The 14765-nt window shown below is 29.2% G+C and overlaps 2 protein-coding genes across 2 annotated transcripts; both read right to left on the bottom strand.

The window, feature by feature from the left end:
* Window positions 1-1255: 1255 nt before the first annotated feature.
* On the bottom strand, window positions 1256-7815 carry LOC117181129 (acidic mammalian chitinase-like). The gene is made up of 5 exons (XM_033373696.1): window positions 7797-7815; window positions 2952-3231; window positions 2051-2447; window positions 1481-1749; window positions 1256-1406 (listed from the first exon to the last, which is right to left on the bottom strand). Exons 1-5 carry the CDS (start codon window positions 7813-7815, stop codon window positions 1256-1258), a joined length of 1116 nt encoding a protein of 371 aa, XP_033229587.1.
* A 582-nt stretch (window positions 7816-8397) lies between these two features.
* LOC117181128 (acidic mammalian chitinase-like) lies at window positions 8398-14043 on the bottom strand. The gene is made up of 4 exons (XM_033373695.1): window positions 13796-14043; window positions 12856-13255; window positions 8626-8894; window positions 8398-8548 (listed from the first exon to the last, which is right to left on the bottom strand). Exons 1-4 carry the CDS (start codon window positions 14041-14043, stop codon window positions 8398-8400), a joined length of 1068 nt encoding a protein of 355 aa, XP_033229586.1.
* Between the last annotated feature and the right edge of the window lie 722 nt (window positions 14044-14765).

The raw sequence follows: 14765 nt of genomic DNA, 5'->3' as shown, positions 1-14765 counted from the left end.
ATATAGTGAAAAAATCTAACTTAAATATTGTGTAACTCTCCACACGAGAGATTTGAGAAATAGAATAACTTTATAACAATTTTCAGCAAGTTTATTATGTATTGCCGCGTTTATAAAACACTAGATATGATGGAAGTTATCATACAGAAGACATAGTTAGCCTCAATGCAGAAAAAAGTTGTAGTGTAGGGATAGAATTAGAACCGAAGGAATCGTAGTTGGTGTGTCGTGTATAGGGCACAAACCTTCCGCAATGTAGTGATATATGAGAAAATGTATAAATTTCTTTGAAGTTTCCGAAAATTTCTTAAAGTTTTATGTTTTTCCATCTATCCATCCTCAGTCCGCCTCTGAAATCACTGAAATAAGTTAACACTTCGTCGTTATCTTTAAATCCCCCAAAAAGTTTCCAAATCCCTTAAAGTATGATTGAGCTACTAAAATTCCTTTTGAATGCTGCTTAGTTATTCAAATCAATAGAAAATTCGTTGCAATATTTGAAAATCTCTGATGAACCAGGAAATCTCTCAGTTTTGTTATAAAATTTTTTCAATCTATTAAAATATGCCTAAATCGCATGTAATTACAAGAGATTTTATATTTTCCTTTAAATCATAAAACAGTGTTTAAAATAAAAAGCCTGCTGATTTTCAGATATTAGCCCTGAAAATATTTTTATCGTAAATTACCGAAAATTCCTCGTCTAACAGTTTGAGTTTCAGGCTTTCTGGGCTACTTTGAATTTTCTAATCTTCCCGAATGATTGGCCCGATGACAACCCGAATCTACCCGAAGTCATATTGCAAATCACTAGAAGGGATTATTTTTAAAGTGAAACCTGTAAATGAATATTATTTCAGGGCTAATTTAAATTATTAAAATAAAACTGAAAAGATAATATTGAGTGATGATTAACAAAAATCACTAATGGGAACTCGAGTCATTTTATTTATATTAAAAATATTGGCATGAAGTTATCCTGTTCGAGTTATTATTTCGAAATGCTAGCTGAAGAACGAAACTTTGAAGATAATTTTATCATCACAATTTGTCAACATCTTTTTTTTACTTGCTCATCATTCAAAGAAAATTCTTATAACTAATTGTAGGATCTAAACTTTCAATGAAATGAAAGCTACTAAATACTCATTGAAAATAAAATTTCTGTGGGCTTATAATTAAGAACACAGAAAGATGGCAATTATAAGAGATATACTGAATTCTTTATTTTTCTAACTGGGATTCATACAAGAATTTAGCATTCATTTCTGAGGACTTGATTTAATGTCTTCAGAAGTGGGAACTTTTCTCCACAATCTCCCCTGTAATCGTCGTGATCTATCTTATACAACATCGCACCTCCAAGATGCATGTCCTGAACATATTTAGCCTTCGCCTTGATGGAACTGAAAATTAAGACTGAAAAGTAATATTCTTATCGTTACTGAAATACACAAGAGAAAAAATTGTAAATACTCACCGAACATCATCATAGGTTATAGTTTCATGCCCCTTGTGAATATACGGTACTTGCTGTTCTGGGTCGTAGAAATAATTCCATGTTTTTATCATGTAACAAAATGAAAAATATGTCATCTGATTACCAAACTTTCCTTCCTTAGTAAATGGTGCGCCTCTACCAAATTTTTTTGGGTTAGCTAAAGTGTAGGATGTTCCGTGAGAAGCAGTTCCTAGTATTAACTTTCCTCGTGGAGCTCCTTGAGAAATCCAGTATTTTACAACATAATCCTAAGAACAGAATTGATTAGAAAATTTAAAAAATAATTTTGAGGAAATGTATCCCTTTCCCTTAAATTAAGAAATTATTTTAATTGTATATTGTGAATTTTTGTGTTTACATATAATTTTAGATTAAAGTCGAAGTCAACAAATAAACAATTCTAAATTTGTGCATTCGAGTCTTATTGTACAGTATACATCGAATCTAACAATTTAGTCTTAAGACAGATAAATTTAAATCCGAAAATATTAATTTTTTTCGATCCACTTGAGGAATTTAAAATTTTTTGCTGTTAATAAAATAACTTACAATATTTTTTTTGCGTTCCTTCGCATTTTCCTTTGATGAAGGATACAATGGACTATTATGGCCAACACCATCTTTCTTGTCCGCATCAGAGCTTCCGTGAAAGCCGAAAGTTTTTAAATTTATAAAGTTCACGTATCTGGATATTCCTTTAATATCATATAATATCTTAGCTGTCGCTTCTTTAGGATCCACTGCTACAGATAAAATAAGATTTTCTTTATCGAATCTTTCTCTGAGTGCCTTTAAGAGTAGAACGAAATTTTCCTTATCAGCAGGATGTCCACCATGTTGAGGTAGATCTGAGTAATTGATATCTACACCATTGAATCTGTATTTTTTGGTATAGTTGACAATATTACTAACAAGTTTCTGCCGTAATTTTGGATCAGTCAATGGCCTATAAAGTGAAATTTAAAGATTATTAATTAATATGAGAGGCTTCATTGAAAAAGGTCTAATTTATTATTTTCCGGAGAAACAAGGACTGAGTTCTGATGCTTTTTTTAAAGCCTCAATTTAAGCTTTATGCAAATAAGCCACATGCAATTAATTTTCTGCTTAAAAACGAAATGTAAGAGCTTTTTGGAAAAAATGCTGCGCATCAAGTTTGGGTCAAAATTTATCTCCGAAGATGCCGCGTTTTTTTCTGAGTTCATAAGTTAAATTTTACCAGCTAGAAAACTGATCAAAGTAAAATTCTTCATCGAAAAACCGAAATTGATAGATATTTTTTACTCATGTTTAAATAATCGGAAATACCTTCGGTATTGCCATTTACGAAGTGAGCCTTTTTCTTATGGGACGACAACTATTTTTCTTTTTCACGAGTTTGAGATGAAACTTTCTCAATAAGAGTGATCTAGAATTCGGTTTGAATTGTGGACGCAAATATCAAACTTACGCATTGTTAATATTGTCCGCAGATGTCATTGTAAATTCATTGCATTCCATTGTACCTAAGGTTTTCAACATTGGGTTCTTTTTCCGAAGATCGTTGAACTGTTTGAGTCCTCCTTCTTCTGTAGCTGCATTTGGATCATTAATTATAATAGAAGCGTTTGCACTAATCGAAGCGAAATTGTAATATATATGAGAGCAAAGAGACGTATCGATGTCTTTTACTTCCAGCAAGAAATAATCATCACTTGGCAAGCTTACTGTATAGTAGCAACCAACGATTTCTGAAAAATTATGATAAACATTCAGCATGCAAAAAAAAATATTCATTTTAAATTATTAATAAATTAAGTGTTAAAAGAATCTTTAATAGCATCAGAGGATAACAGAAATTCTTAACGTCTTTGCAGACTAGATGAAGCTATAAATTAAACATTTTCAAATTAAATTTTTTATAAAAAAGATATTCTTCACTTCGCTGGAAAACGAACGTCAGAAATTCAGATTTTTAGTCAAGTGCTTTCCCCTTAAGCTACTAAAGAGATCGATAGAAGAATCCTTTTTCAGAAATATACGCATTATTTTGCCAGATGTTACATGTCAAATTTGTGGAGAAATCTGTATTATCATCAGAAGATAACAAGAATTCTTAAAATATTTTCAGACTAGACGAAGATATGAATTTAGAATTTGTAAATTACACTTTTTCTGAGAAAGGATCCTCACCTTCGCTTCGCTAGGAAGCGAAACACGGAACTTATGATTTCCGGTGAAGTGATTTCATCTTGAGCTAGTAAAGAGATTTAGAGAACAACCCATTTTCAGAAATACATGCATTACTTTTCCAGGTGTTAGCATTTTCAAAGGAATCTGTATTATCATCAGAGCGACGGAGAAGACCTTTTTTCAGTTAATTTAAAAACATTTAATTCATCAAATCTGAAAAGACGTTAAAACTTTCTGTTATCTTTTGTTGATAGTACCGATTCAAGTAAATATTTCACTTGTAACACCTGGCAAAATAATGCATAAATTGCAAAAATAATATTTTTAATATTAATTGCAAAATAATGCATGTAATAAATTCTTGTTCATAAAAAGTACCCGACCGGCAATCGGAAGTTCTGTGGTTCATTTTACAGTGGAGCGAAGAAGATAGTTTTTCAGAAAAAATTTAATTTAAAAATTAATTTTAATATTAATAATAATTCCGAAAAAATAGCTTGACTGGAAAAGAAAATAGACTAGTCGTCGTAATAAATTATAATACATCACTTACTTCCACACTGGTTTTTAAGTGATTTAGCAGGTACTGGTAGCTTAAGGCTTAAAGCAAAAGTTGAGACTATTCCAAGAATTAGTATTAAGTTATGCATCTGCAATAAATAAAATCGTAATATTAGAAATTCAGTGTAGATTGTGCATTTATATAATGTTAACCGATTGATAGTTCTTGAAATTATTTTTGTTGCGCCTTCTTATTTTTACAGAATAGGGATGATTAAAAATATGATAGGTATATTTTAATTGATAACAGTTTCTTTAATTTTTTGTAAAAGTATTTGTTTTTAAAAACGTTAGTGTATTACAGTTTGTGGTGAAAAATTGTACATTCTGAAAATATTTTTTTTTCTCTGTTATTGAATTATGACATTATATAAAGAGGATCTTTTAATTAGTACACTTAAAATGAAGATGTTCCGAATCAATAATAGAAAATAATTCAGAGATAATCGGTAGATTTGTAAAAAATTTAAATAAATAAAACTATTTGGAACTACAAAATGCTTCTTTCGCGGAAAAAAATTCGGATATAAAGGCTATAATGAAATGTTCACCTTATAATGTTTTGAAACTTTCTTCAACAAATTCGCAGAAATACAATACTAAGGTTTAATTTGTAAGTCATTTTATAATTTTGTTAACATCTACAAAACCACCTAATTCACAAAGATATATTTACTGTTGGATTTTCCATATCTCGAATAAATATTGCCGTAGATAAGAAATAACACAAGACGCAAATGACAAATTTTTCATGCTTATACTTCTTAATTTTTATATACTGCAGTAATACTATGCGTCACTTTTTTATAGATAGAAGCTGTATACCAGTGAAAGTTGAATTTGGAACAATAATTTTGGGCATAAATGTTTCTTTAACGAAGAAATTTTTATTTTTATTAGGGACATCGGTTAACGATCAATCACTTGAAACAAATATTAAGTATTCTAGACCAGAATTATGTTTTTAGATTATGTCCATTACTCAGACGAGATTTGTTATCTCCGATCTTGTAGAGACTGAAAAATAAATTACTTCTAAAATAAAACCAGTAACTACTTCATTATGAAATATTTTGTAATTCTCAACTAACGTTAGGCTTCAATAATTTAATTTTTTTGTAACGTACTGTTGAGTTTCAATAAACATTTTATTTTTAATTAGCATGCAAATATTATACTTAGATTTAAAGGAACATATATTTAGTCACTAAACAAATCACTAAAAAATGTTAATATCTATGTTGTTATTATTTTAGATATTTATCACTTTAATTATTAAGATCTGATCATACTTTCCGATGGCACATATATGACGGAGAAACCAATTTTTATTTGATAATTTGTCCTAGCTTTTTCATAATTTTTGGTACAAAAAATTTCGAAAAATATTAGCGACAAATTTAAAACTATTTGGAACCCACTTTTATGATAAAACAATAAGACAATGAGAATTACATTTAATTTCTTATAACTCTTTGCACAAGAGATTTAACAGGTAGAATGACTTAATTAAGATTTTGAGCATACTAATTACCTACTCCTCCAATTACAAAACATTAGATATAACAAAAGTTATTATACAGCGGAAATAGTGATCCTTAAGATAAAAAAGTACATTTCTTTAGTAGTTAAGGTCACTCTAAAATAAGGATGAAGAATAGATATCGTTTTCTGTTGAAAAACTTGCTAACTGATAGTTCTTGCAATTTGCTGTTCCGGGGAGTTTCAAATGTTGGAAAAACAGAAACACATAATATATAATTAAAGAGGCTAATTTTATATAACTTAGTTCAATAACAATCATTCAGTGTATAATATATTGAACTAGAAGAAAATTAATGCTCGCGAAGTGACCCACTTTCGTCCCTGGATATTTATTTCCTAATATTACAAACATCAACTATATAAAAACAATTTATCAAACAAAATTTTTAATACTTCGAGTTTAAAAATTCGATCAACTAAAATTACTAGTGTTTATTTATTAGCTTTAAAAATATATATTCAGAAATTTGTAATTACAATCGAACCTTCTGAAACAATTTCGGACTAAGTAAAATTTTGAAAAATGAAAAATATTTAGAATGGTATTAAAGGGAATTAAAATTGTATAATTTCTAAATAAAGGCGTTTAAAGTAAAAGAATGTAAGACGTACATAAAATTAATAATTTTAGCAAATTAAAGAATCTCGAAATCAATTAAAATTCGAAGGTTTTGATATTGTATTATTTATAATTTTAAAAATTAAAAATTAAAAACTTTTAACTTTGAATAATTCCTAATTTTAAGCGATTCCAGTTCGATAATTTAAAATTGCAAGTTAAATTGACTGCTTCAAATTCAAAGCTTCTGGAATTCTAAAATGTTTATTTTTATAATAAAAAGAAAACAATTATAATATAATATAAAAATTGATTAACAAAATATGTCAATGTTAAAAAATAACTACGTTGTCATTTAAACCAGTTGAAATGGAAAAGTTTTTTATTATAACACCATCAAAATTGAATTCTTCTCAAAAACCTTGTTAATGAAATAATTTTAAGCGGAAAACAGGAAGAATGAAAAAGTGTCTACTATGGAACGTTAGAAATAAAGCGAATCCAAACTGTGTTTAAAACTAAAAAAATGTTCATTTACCACAAATTGATGCATACAAACTTTTTTATACTCAACTCCTTAAAAATTTTAATTGTTTCGATTATATTTAAATAGTTTAAATATTACGAGTATTCAAATTGTTAATGTATACTTTTCAAAATTCAAGCATTTCTGATTGAATTTTTAAATTCATATTGGTGAAAGAAAAAATTGAATATTCAGTCTTCCACATGTAAATTCACAATTCTAAATTTGCAAGCCTTTGAAATTTTTTTAATCTATTTAATTAAAGATTTGTTCATTATTCTGCAGATTATTATTTTGTATTGTCGATTATTATTCATGTTTTGTCTGCTTATATACAAATTAGGAAAGCCTTAATATAATTTCTCATTTCTTAGGGTGGTAATTCATCTTTAGAGACATGATTGATCAAATTATTTATTTGAAGAAACTGTAAATTCTGAATTTCAACTTTTTTCTTACTTATTGAAAGCAATAGATGATAAAAACAAGAAGTTTTACTTGTACATAATTCCAAATTTTGTTGCATTATTATATTATACATCTTACATGGTTATTAGGAGGTTCACAAAAAAACTCATTTTGGTTTTCCGGTCACTGTAACGCTACCGTGTTTCCTTGGGTGAGAAAATACTCTCCTAAATAATTTCGTTAGAGCAATATTTTCTTCTTTTTTATTGAGAATATGGCATTACAGAGAATCATTTAAAACATATATTAAATATCCTCGAACAGAATTCATTTTATCAATACGAGTTTCACTCATACGTGATATGCTATCTTAAATATTGCGAGGGCTAAAAAATCGAAATTAAGTTGAGCACACAATCGGTAATTACGAAATTAGGTAATTATTCCTAGCTCTTAGATATTATTAGAGTCCAATTTTCATATCTCAGTTGACCTTGTTAGAAGTCTTTTATCCTTTAACTTACTTTCTCGCTGTAAAAACATATTGCGTTCAATTTGCATAACAACCAGCTGCTTTTATTCGGAGGAAAGAACATCCAATGGATTGACAAATAAATTAAAGCTTTCAATGCGTTATTGATTTTTATTAGAAATTGAAGACTTTAATATTTCCAATCTGACAATACTTTTTGGAAATACAGATTTGATAACACGACTTAAAAATCTTACGATTTTTAAATTGTTCCTATACAAATTGTATGCTATTATTACAGAATTCCTAACAAAAAAAGATGTGTATCATTAAAACATTCTACTCGAATTTGTTTAATGTGTAATTTATAGAATCTTACATTTTCAGGAAAAGACTTAATTTATCTGAAGAAGAAAATGTAGCGTCATTTTTAGATTATAGTACGCGTGATGCATTTTTTTTAATCGGCTAATTATTTAATAGAAATACTTATGGCTAATATTAAGAACTATGTTTTTACTAAAAGAAAATCCAATTAATACTGATTTAAACAAAAAAATTCAATGGGCTTTTAATGAAGAATTGAGAAAAATGTGTATTATTGGAGATGTAAGAAATTCTTAATTTTTACGACTAGTATTTATAAAAGAATATTAACATTTTTTTCTAAGTACTCGGTTCAAAGTCTTCAGAAGGGCGAACTTCTTTCCACATTTTCCAGGAAAATCATCCGCATCTATACTATACACCATGGCACCTCCAAGCTGCATGTCCAGAACATATTTAGCCTTTATCTCGAGGGAACTGAAAAAAAATATTGAAATGAAGTATTATCATCATTACTGAAATACAACCTTCAAAAAGTGTATTTTCGTACTCACCGATCATCATCATAGGCTATAACTTGATTATCCTTGTGTTTATACGGTACTTTCTGTTCATGGTCAAAGAAATACTTCCATTTTTTTATTTGGTCACAAAATTCAAAATATGTCATCATACTGCCAAATTGTCCTTCCGTAGTAAATGGTGAACCTCTACCAAATTGTTTTGGGTTAGCCAAAGTATATGATATTCCGGAAAAATAAGTTCCCAGTATTAACTTGTTTTCTGGAGCACCTTTGCGAATCCAGTATCTCACAACGTAATCCTAGAAAAAGAAATGATTTGATAATATCACGCGAATTTAAAGGAAATGTATTTATACTTCCAAAATTAGGAAATATTTGTTAACCATATATTCTGAATTTTGAAATGCCAAGATTTTAAGGATTAATAAGTTTGTGTGGAATGTTTATCATAATTTAATAAAATTAAACTGAAAGTCTGTAAAACGGAAAGAAGCTTCAAAATGAAATGTTTGATGAAGCTTTCAATATTAAAAACTTAAAGACTGCTATTAAACTTAGATGGTTGAGAAACCAATAATCCAAAGTCCATAATCATAAATTTAGTAAAATTAGAAACTAAGCAATTCTGAATCTGTCAAATATAAAAGTGATGGACATTTCAAGCTAATTGTACAGTATACTTCTTCAATAAATCAACTCAGTTTTAAAAAAAAATTCACATTAAAGAGATCAGTATTAAACAATGATAGAAATTAAACTTATCCAAATTAGAAAAATTAATTTCATAGTTGTTTTAAACAGAAAAATTCCAATTTTGTTTTAAACCACTCTTGTTTCCGACTTACTTGACTGATTTAAAATTGGTTGCTGACCTTGAAATTACTTTAGGTCCGTCTACTCAGTGCCGATATGAAGGCAAAATTAAAAATAAAATGCGCCGTATTTTTTGCTTTCTTTTGTAAATTATATGCTAAAAATTTTGTTTTGCTATCTAAACTTTCGAAAAAGGGTGACTGCATTACCACGACGTCCATATAGCGCTGTCACTTATGAACACTCTCTAAAAATGATTATAATGTGAAAAACGATTGAGAGAGATTTTTTTTATTTTATATTTTTGCTTTCGAATGACATATAAAACGTATCCCAAAAAACTACCCCTAGGTCATACATACCTATCCCTCGTGACAAAAAAAATGTTCGCAAACATAAAAACAACCTTAAACAAGGTAAAGACGATTCTAAACACTAAATTAATTTCTGAACTCTTTGAAACTTCCCCCTTTCATAATTTACTGAAAAACTACCCTAAGACGTGAACATATGTAGCGAAACTTATGTATGGGAGATTTACAATCATGACATTTTTTTCCACATAACATTTTTTTCGCGTGTTTGTAAATACTCGACACGTATTTTTGTATTTCAATGTGATACTCGAAAATCTAAAGATATGATTTTTCCAAATTTGTTAATCGGGAAAAATCATTTGTTTTCAAATGATTACTGTGAAAGAAGTTTTGAATAGACAGAATTATTTTTGTACTGAAAATACGCATTTGGAATATTTTTCTCCCATTTTTTTACATTAAAATTTTTGTTCAAGATTCTCAAATATGCAGAAAAAAATTGAGAATGGAGAAATGAAAACTCTAAGTGTTACGAATTTGTATAATACTTCGCATATGTTGCAGCCAGCGAGCTAGCAAGTACACTTAGGCAACATCGCGGAAAAAAATTCATAACACTTGGAGTTTTCAGTTCTCCATTCTTAAATTTTTGCTGCATATTTAAGAATTTTGAACTAAAATTATAACGGAAAAAATGGAAAAAATATTCCTAGTTCAAACTAAATTAAACTGTTTCTAAGAATACAGTAAATTGTAATAAGAAAAACAACAGTAAGTATGTTATCTTGTATGCAAAAAAAAAATTTTGTAGCAAACAAATTTGTATTGTAAATCTCCCATGCACTCATGTGCTGATATATATATATATATGTATAAAATGCATGAAAAATTATAATATTCAGAAAATTCTGTTAGTACGGACTTTTGCACTTTTTTGCACTGTGATGGCCAATATTACATGTCGCAGGAAACTTCTCCTGAGCGACACAGTTCAACCACTTCAAACTGAAAATTTCCGGAAAGTATGAAAAAAAAATTTTTTAAATATCTAGATAATTCAGACCTTTAGATTGACAAATTTCTTGTTGGAAATATATGCCTTTCATAATTTGAACCGTAAGTAATAGTTCAAGTATTAGTTAGAATAAATAAAATAAAACATTTTTTAAATTAAATATATTCCATCAAAAATAAATAAAAAATGTGCACTCGATAATGTAATTATCTCGTGCTACGCGTATGATCTGTGTGTACAGACTTTTTATAACTAAAGATCAAAGCATCGAAAATAGTGATTTGGTGATTGTGAATTCTCTTTTGTTAAAGCTCCTTCGACAACCTTCAGCAGCGTTGTGTTGGATGGGAGTTCATATGGTGTCATTTTCATATTCTCGGTCGTCCTTTAGGTGCGAAATCAAAAACTTAAATATGTATTTTTCTTTCTGAAAACACACTGATATCTTTGAGAATCTTTGAAATACTTTGAAATAGTTGAATGAAAAAACTTAATTTTTGGATTTTTCATTATTTGTTATGCTGTCAAAATTTAAATTTTAAAAATTTCAAGAAAACTCAAGAAGCTGTCATGATAATCTTGGCGGGAATTCAAGATTGCACATTTTTCTTCTCTTGACTTTTTTCATATCGTGCGCTGTTTGGCTTAAATTTTAAATTTTCTGTTGTTTTATAAATTTTGTAACTGCTATAAGTGTGATAATTTTTGGTTTTGTGAACAAAATTCATCATGATAAATTGTTCGTCTTTTTGGGTACTATGAATATTTGTACAGCGAATTTTTGAATTTTGAAAAATGCGGTCAAAAAAATATTGAAAATGCGCTAACTTTTTGAATTTTTATCCAAAATAGCTGGCTAACGAACTTGAATTTATTTTAGAACGCTAAAAGAGTGTGAGAAAGGTGAACCGAATAGATTAATTTTTTTAAAGTATCGTAAACACAGTCATATAGACATAAATATATACATACACACATTCGTAAAAACCATTTTTCCGGATTCATTGTGTTTTAAAACGTGGACATTTGACAAATACTGGGGGGAGGGGTGGTCAATTTTTACAAAAAAATAATACCTTCTCTGGTGAGAATGTAAAAATAATTGTATAATACACTCAAGTTTGAGTCCCTCGGATTTTTTTCTGAACGCATTTCAAGTTCTAGATTATTCTGCTACCCGAATACAAAATTTACGATTTGTTTGTTTCTTGGAAATGGAGTATAGATTTTTTTGTATTAGAATTCGAAGTTTTAGATTATTTTGATACTTGAATTCAAGTTCTGCATTATACTGCTTCTCGAATAAAAGGTGCCGGATTTTTTTTCTCTTCGAAATTATAGAATTATATTTTTCTACTCGAATTCGAATTTCCAGATGCATCTGCTAAACGAATAATAGATTGTTGATTTTTTTCTTTTTCAAAAATAAAGTATCGGATCGTCATGCTGCGTTTTTTTCTTCTCAAAGTTGAAATACCAGATTTTCTTCTGCTGCAATTCAAAGTTCTGGATTATTCTGCTGCTTGAATAATACATTCTCTATTTGTTTGCGACTGTCAGCTATCCAAACAATATATTAACGATTTTTTTTTGCTCCTCCGAAATAAAACATTGGGTTTTATTGCTACTTGATTTCCAAGTTTGAAATTATTTTGCTATCCGATTAATTGGATCCTGGTTTACGTGGAATTGTAGTTTTTGGGGCAAATTATCAGAAGGGTAAATTTTCAAATGTTAAGTAATTAATTTTGAGTTCTGAATCATCTTTACGTTTTTAAGATTATTTTCCCACTTTTCGGACATTATGGATCATGAGAGGTAGGCACTTAGAACTTAAAGGTATTTTCGGTACAAGTATTATATATAATCGGAGAGCAAAAAAGCCAAAATATCTCCGCTTATCGTTTTTCTAATAACAATAACTTTTAATGATGTTTCATATGTGGCGACGCTGAGTTGCGTCGTGCTAGATTAGCCAAACATTTCTCGGCAATTTAAACAACAAATAAACAAATTTTGAGCATAAGATTTGCACACAAAAAAAACAAATATGGCGTATTTCGTTTTTAATTTTGTCTTGGTAGCAATCCCGAGTTGACGGACATAATAACTTACAATGTTTCGCTTGCGTTCCTCCGTATTTTCCTTTGGTGAATGATACATTGGACTAGTATGACCAACACCAACTTTCTTGTCCGCATCAGAATTTAAGTGAAATTCGAATGTCTTTAAATTTATGAACTTTACGTATCTAGAGATTTCTTTAATATCATATAATATCTCAGCAGTAGATTCATTAGGGTCAACTGCTACAGATAAAGTGAGTCGTTCCTTATGGAATCTTTCTCTAATTGCCTTTAAAAGTAAAACGTACTTTTTCTTATAAGAAGAAGGATGTCCACCATGTTGAGGATTATATGACAAATCGAGATCTATTCCATTAAATCCGTATTTTTTGACGTATTTGACAAGATTATTCACAAGTTTTTGTCGCAAATTCTGATCTGTGTATAATCTATAAAGTGAAATTTAGAAGAAATTAATTAATATAAGATGTTCCGTAAGAAAAGGACCCAAATTCTTGGTGTAAATTTACGTACTAAGACATTTAGTTAAATAAATTCTTTATGAAACAGGCCCGGAATTAATCCTGCAGGTGGAAACAAATTACCGGTACATTTTTGATGTTGAAATTTCGAGCAATCACTATCCAAAACTTTGGCTAAATTCTGCTATTTTTGTATACTTCACTTCAAGCTTTTTCTGAGTGACTTACGTGTTATTTTGCTTGATTTAAAAATTAAATTGGCGTGATTTTTCGCGAATAAATGCTGTATTAGTCTGGGTCAATGTATGTGTCAAAAGAAGCCCGATTTTTTAGTCCATAACTCTAGTGTGACCAGATGGAATATTGATTAAATTATGATTTCTAGTCGGAAACCCACAATTGAGACAATTTTCAGTAAAAGAGCCTTTGAGACTTTCAGATATTATTGTACTAATTTTAATGATCTAAAATTTTGTTTTCAATCGTAGATGCAAATATAAAACTTACTTATTGTTGACACTTTCCGTAGCTGGAAAACTAAAGCTTACTGCGAGTATGATTTGTATGCTTCCTTTCTTTTTCCGAAGATCGTTGAACTTTTTAAGTCCTCCATATTCTATATCTGCATGTGCATCTACACTGTCAATAGAAGCGTTTGAATTAATTGCAACGTATCGGTAATACAGATGAGTACAAAGAGACAAATCGATGTCATGTATCAGCAACGCGGTTTGGTGATTCTGTGGCACGTTCATTGTATAGTAGCAAACAAGAGCTTCTGGAAAATGAAAATAAAAAACTTAGATTAAAAAAAGCAATATTTATTACTGCGTTTATTTATCCCGGAAAATTGGCGGAGCAGGAAACGTGGATAGACTAATTGTCCCGAAATTACAAGACAAAAAGATGTTCACAAACAATTTTTTCACTGATCCCGAGTTACGGGAAGACGAGACACCTTGATGATTTACAGTAGCGCTCAAAAGTATCTTGGAGACCATTAATAAATTTATTTTTCTGAAAATCTAGCACAAAGTTAAAAGATATTGACAAGGAAAGAAATGTAACTTATAACAGTGTGACATTGACAATATTTATTACTTGCAAGGCATACTTTATAGTCATGCAAAAATGATATACTTAACTTCACCACGTAATCTTTTTGGGCACACTGATTTTAGGATTATGAGCATAAACCAATCTACAAAATCCCTTTGAGAGCTACTGCAGAATAAAATTTCATTTTCGGACGATTTATGACTTACTTCCACAATCTTTAGCAAGTACTGGTGGCTTACTTCCTAAAGCACAAACTGAGCATATTCCAAGAAAAAGTATTAACTTTTGCATCTGCAAAAAATTAAATGACTATATCAGAAAATCAGTAAATATCGCACATGTATCGGAAAGTGATTAATGTATTTGCTTCACATTATTATTTACTAGATAAATTTAAACCTTAAAAACCGATACTCAT

This window comes from Belonocnema kinseyi, chromosome 10, assembly GCF_010883055.1.
Source record: "Belonocnema kinseyi isolate 2016_QV_RU_SX_M_011 chromosome 10, B_treatae_v1, whole genome shotgun sequence".
Lineage (NCBI taxonomy): Eukaryota > Metazoa > Arthropoda > Insecta > Hymenoptera > Cynipidae > Belonocnema > Belonocnema kinseyi.
The sequence above is the reverse complement of the archived record's forward strand: the minus strand, read 5'-3'. Positions and strand labels throughout refer to the sequence as shown.

Excerpts from the sequence above, each read along its gene's own strand:
- LOC117181128 (XM_033373695.1), bottom strand. The coding sequence starts at position 14,043 with ATGAACGTGCCACAGAATCACCAAACCGCGTTGCTGATACATGACATC. Across the intron at positions 13,256-13,795 it reads ACGGAAAGTGTCAACAATAA|ATTATACACAGATCAGAATT; the intron begins GTAAGTTTTATA and ends TTCACTTTATAG. Across the intron at positions 8,895-12,855 it reads AGGAACGCAAGCGAAACATT|GATTACGTTGTGAGATACTG; the intron begins GTAAGTTATTAT and ends TTCTTTTTCTAG.
- LOC117181129 (XM_033373696.1), bottom strand. Across the intron at positions 2,448-2,951 it reads GCGGACAATATTAACAATGC|GCCATTGACTGATCCAAAAT; the intron begins GTAAGTTTGATA and ends TTCACTTTATAG. Across the intron at positions 1,750-2,050 it reads AGGAACGCAAAAAAAATATT|GATTATGTTGTAAAATACTG; the intron begins GTAAGTTATTTT and ends TTCTGTTCTTAG.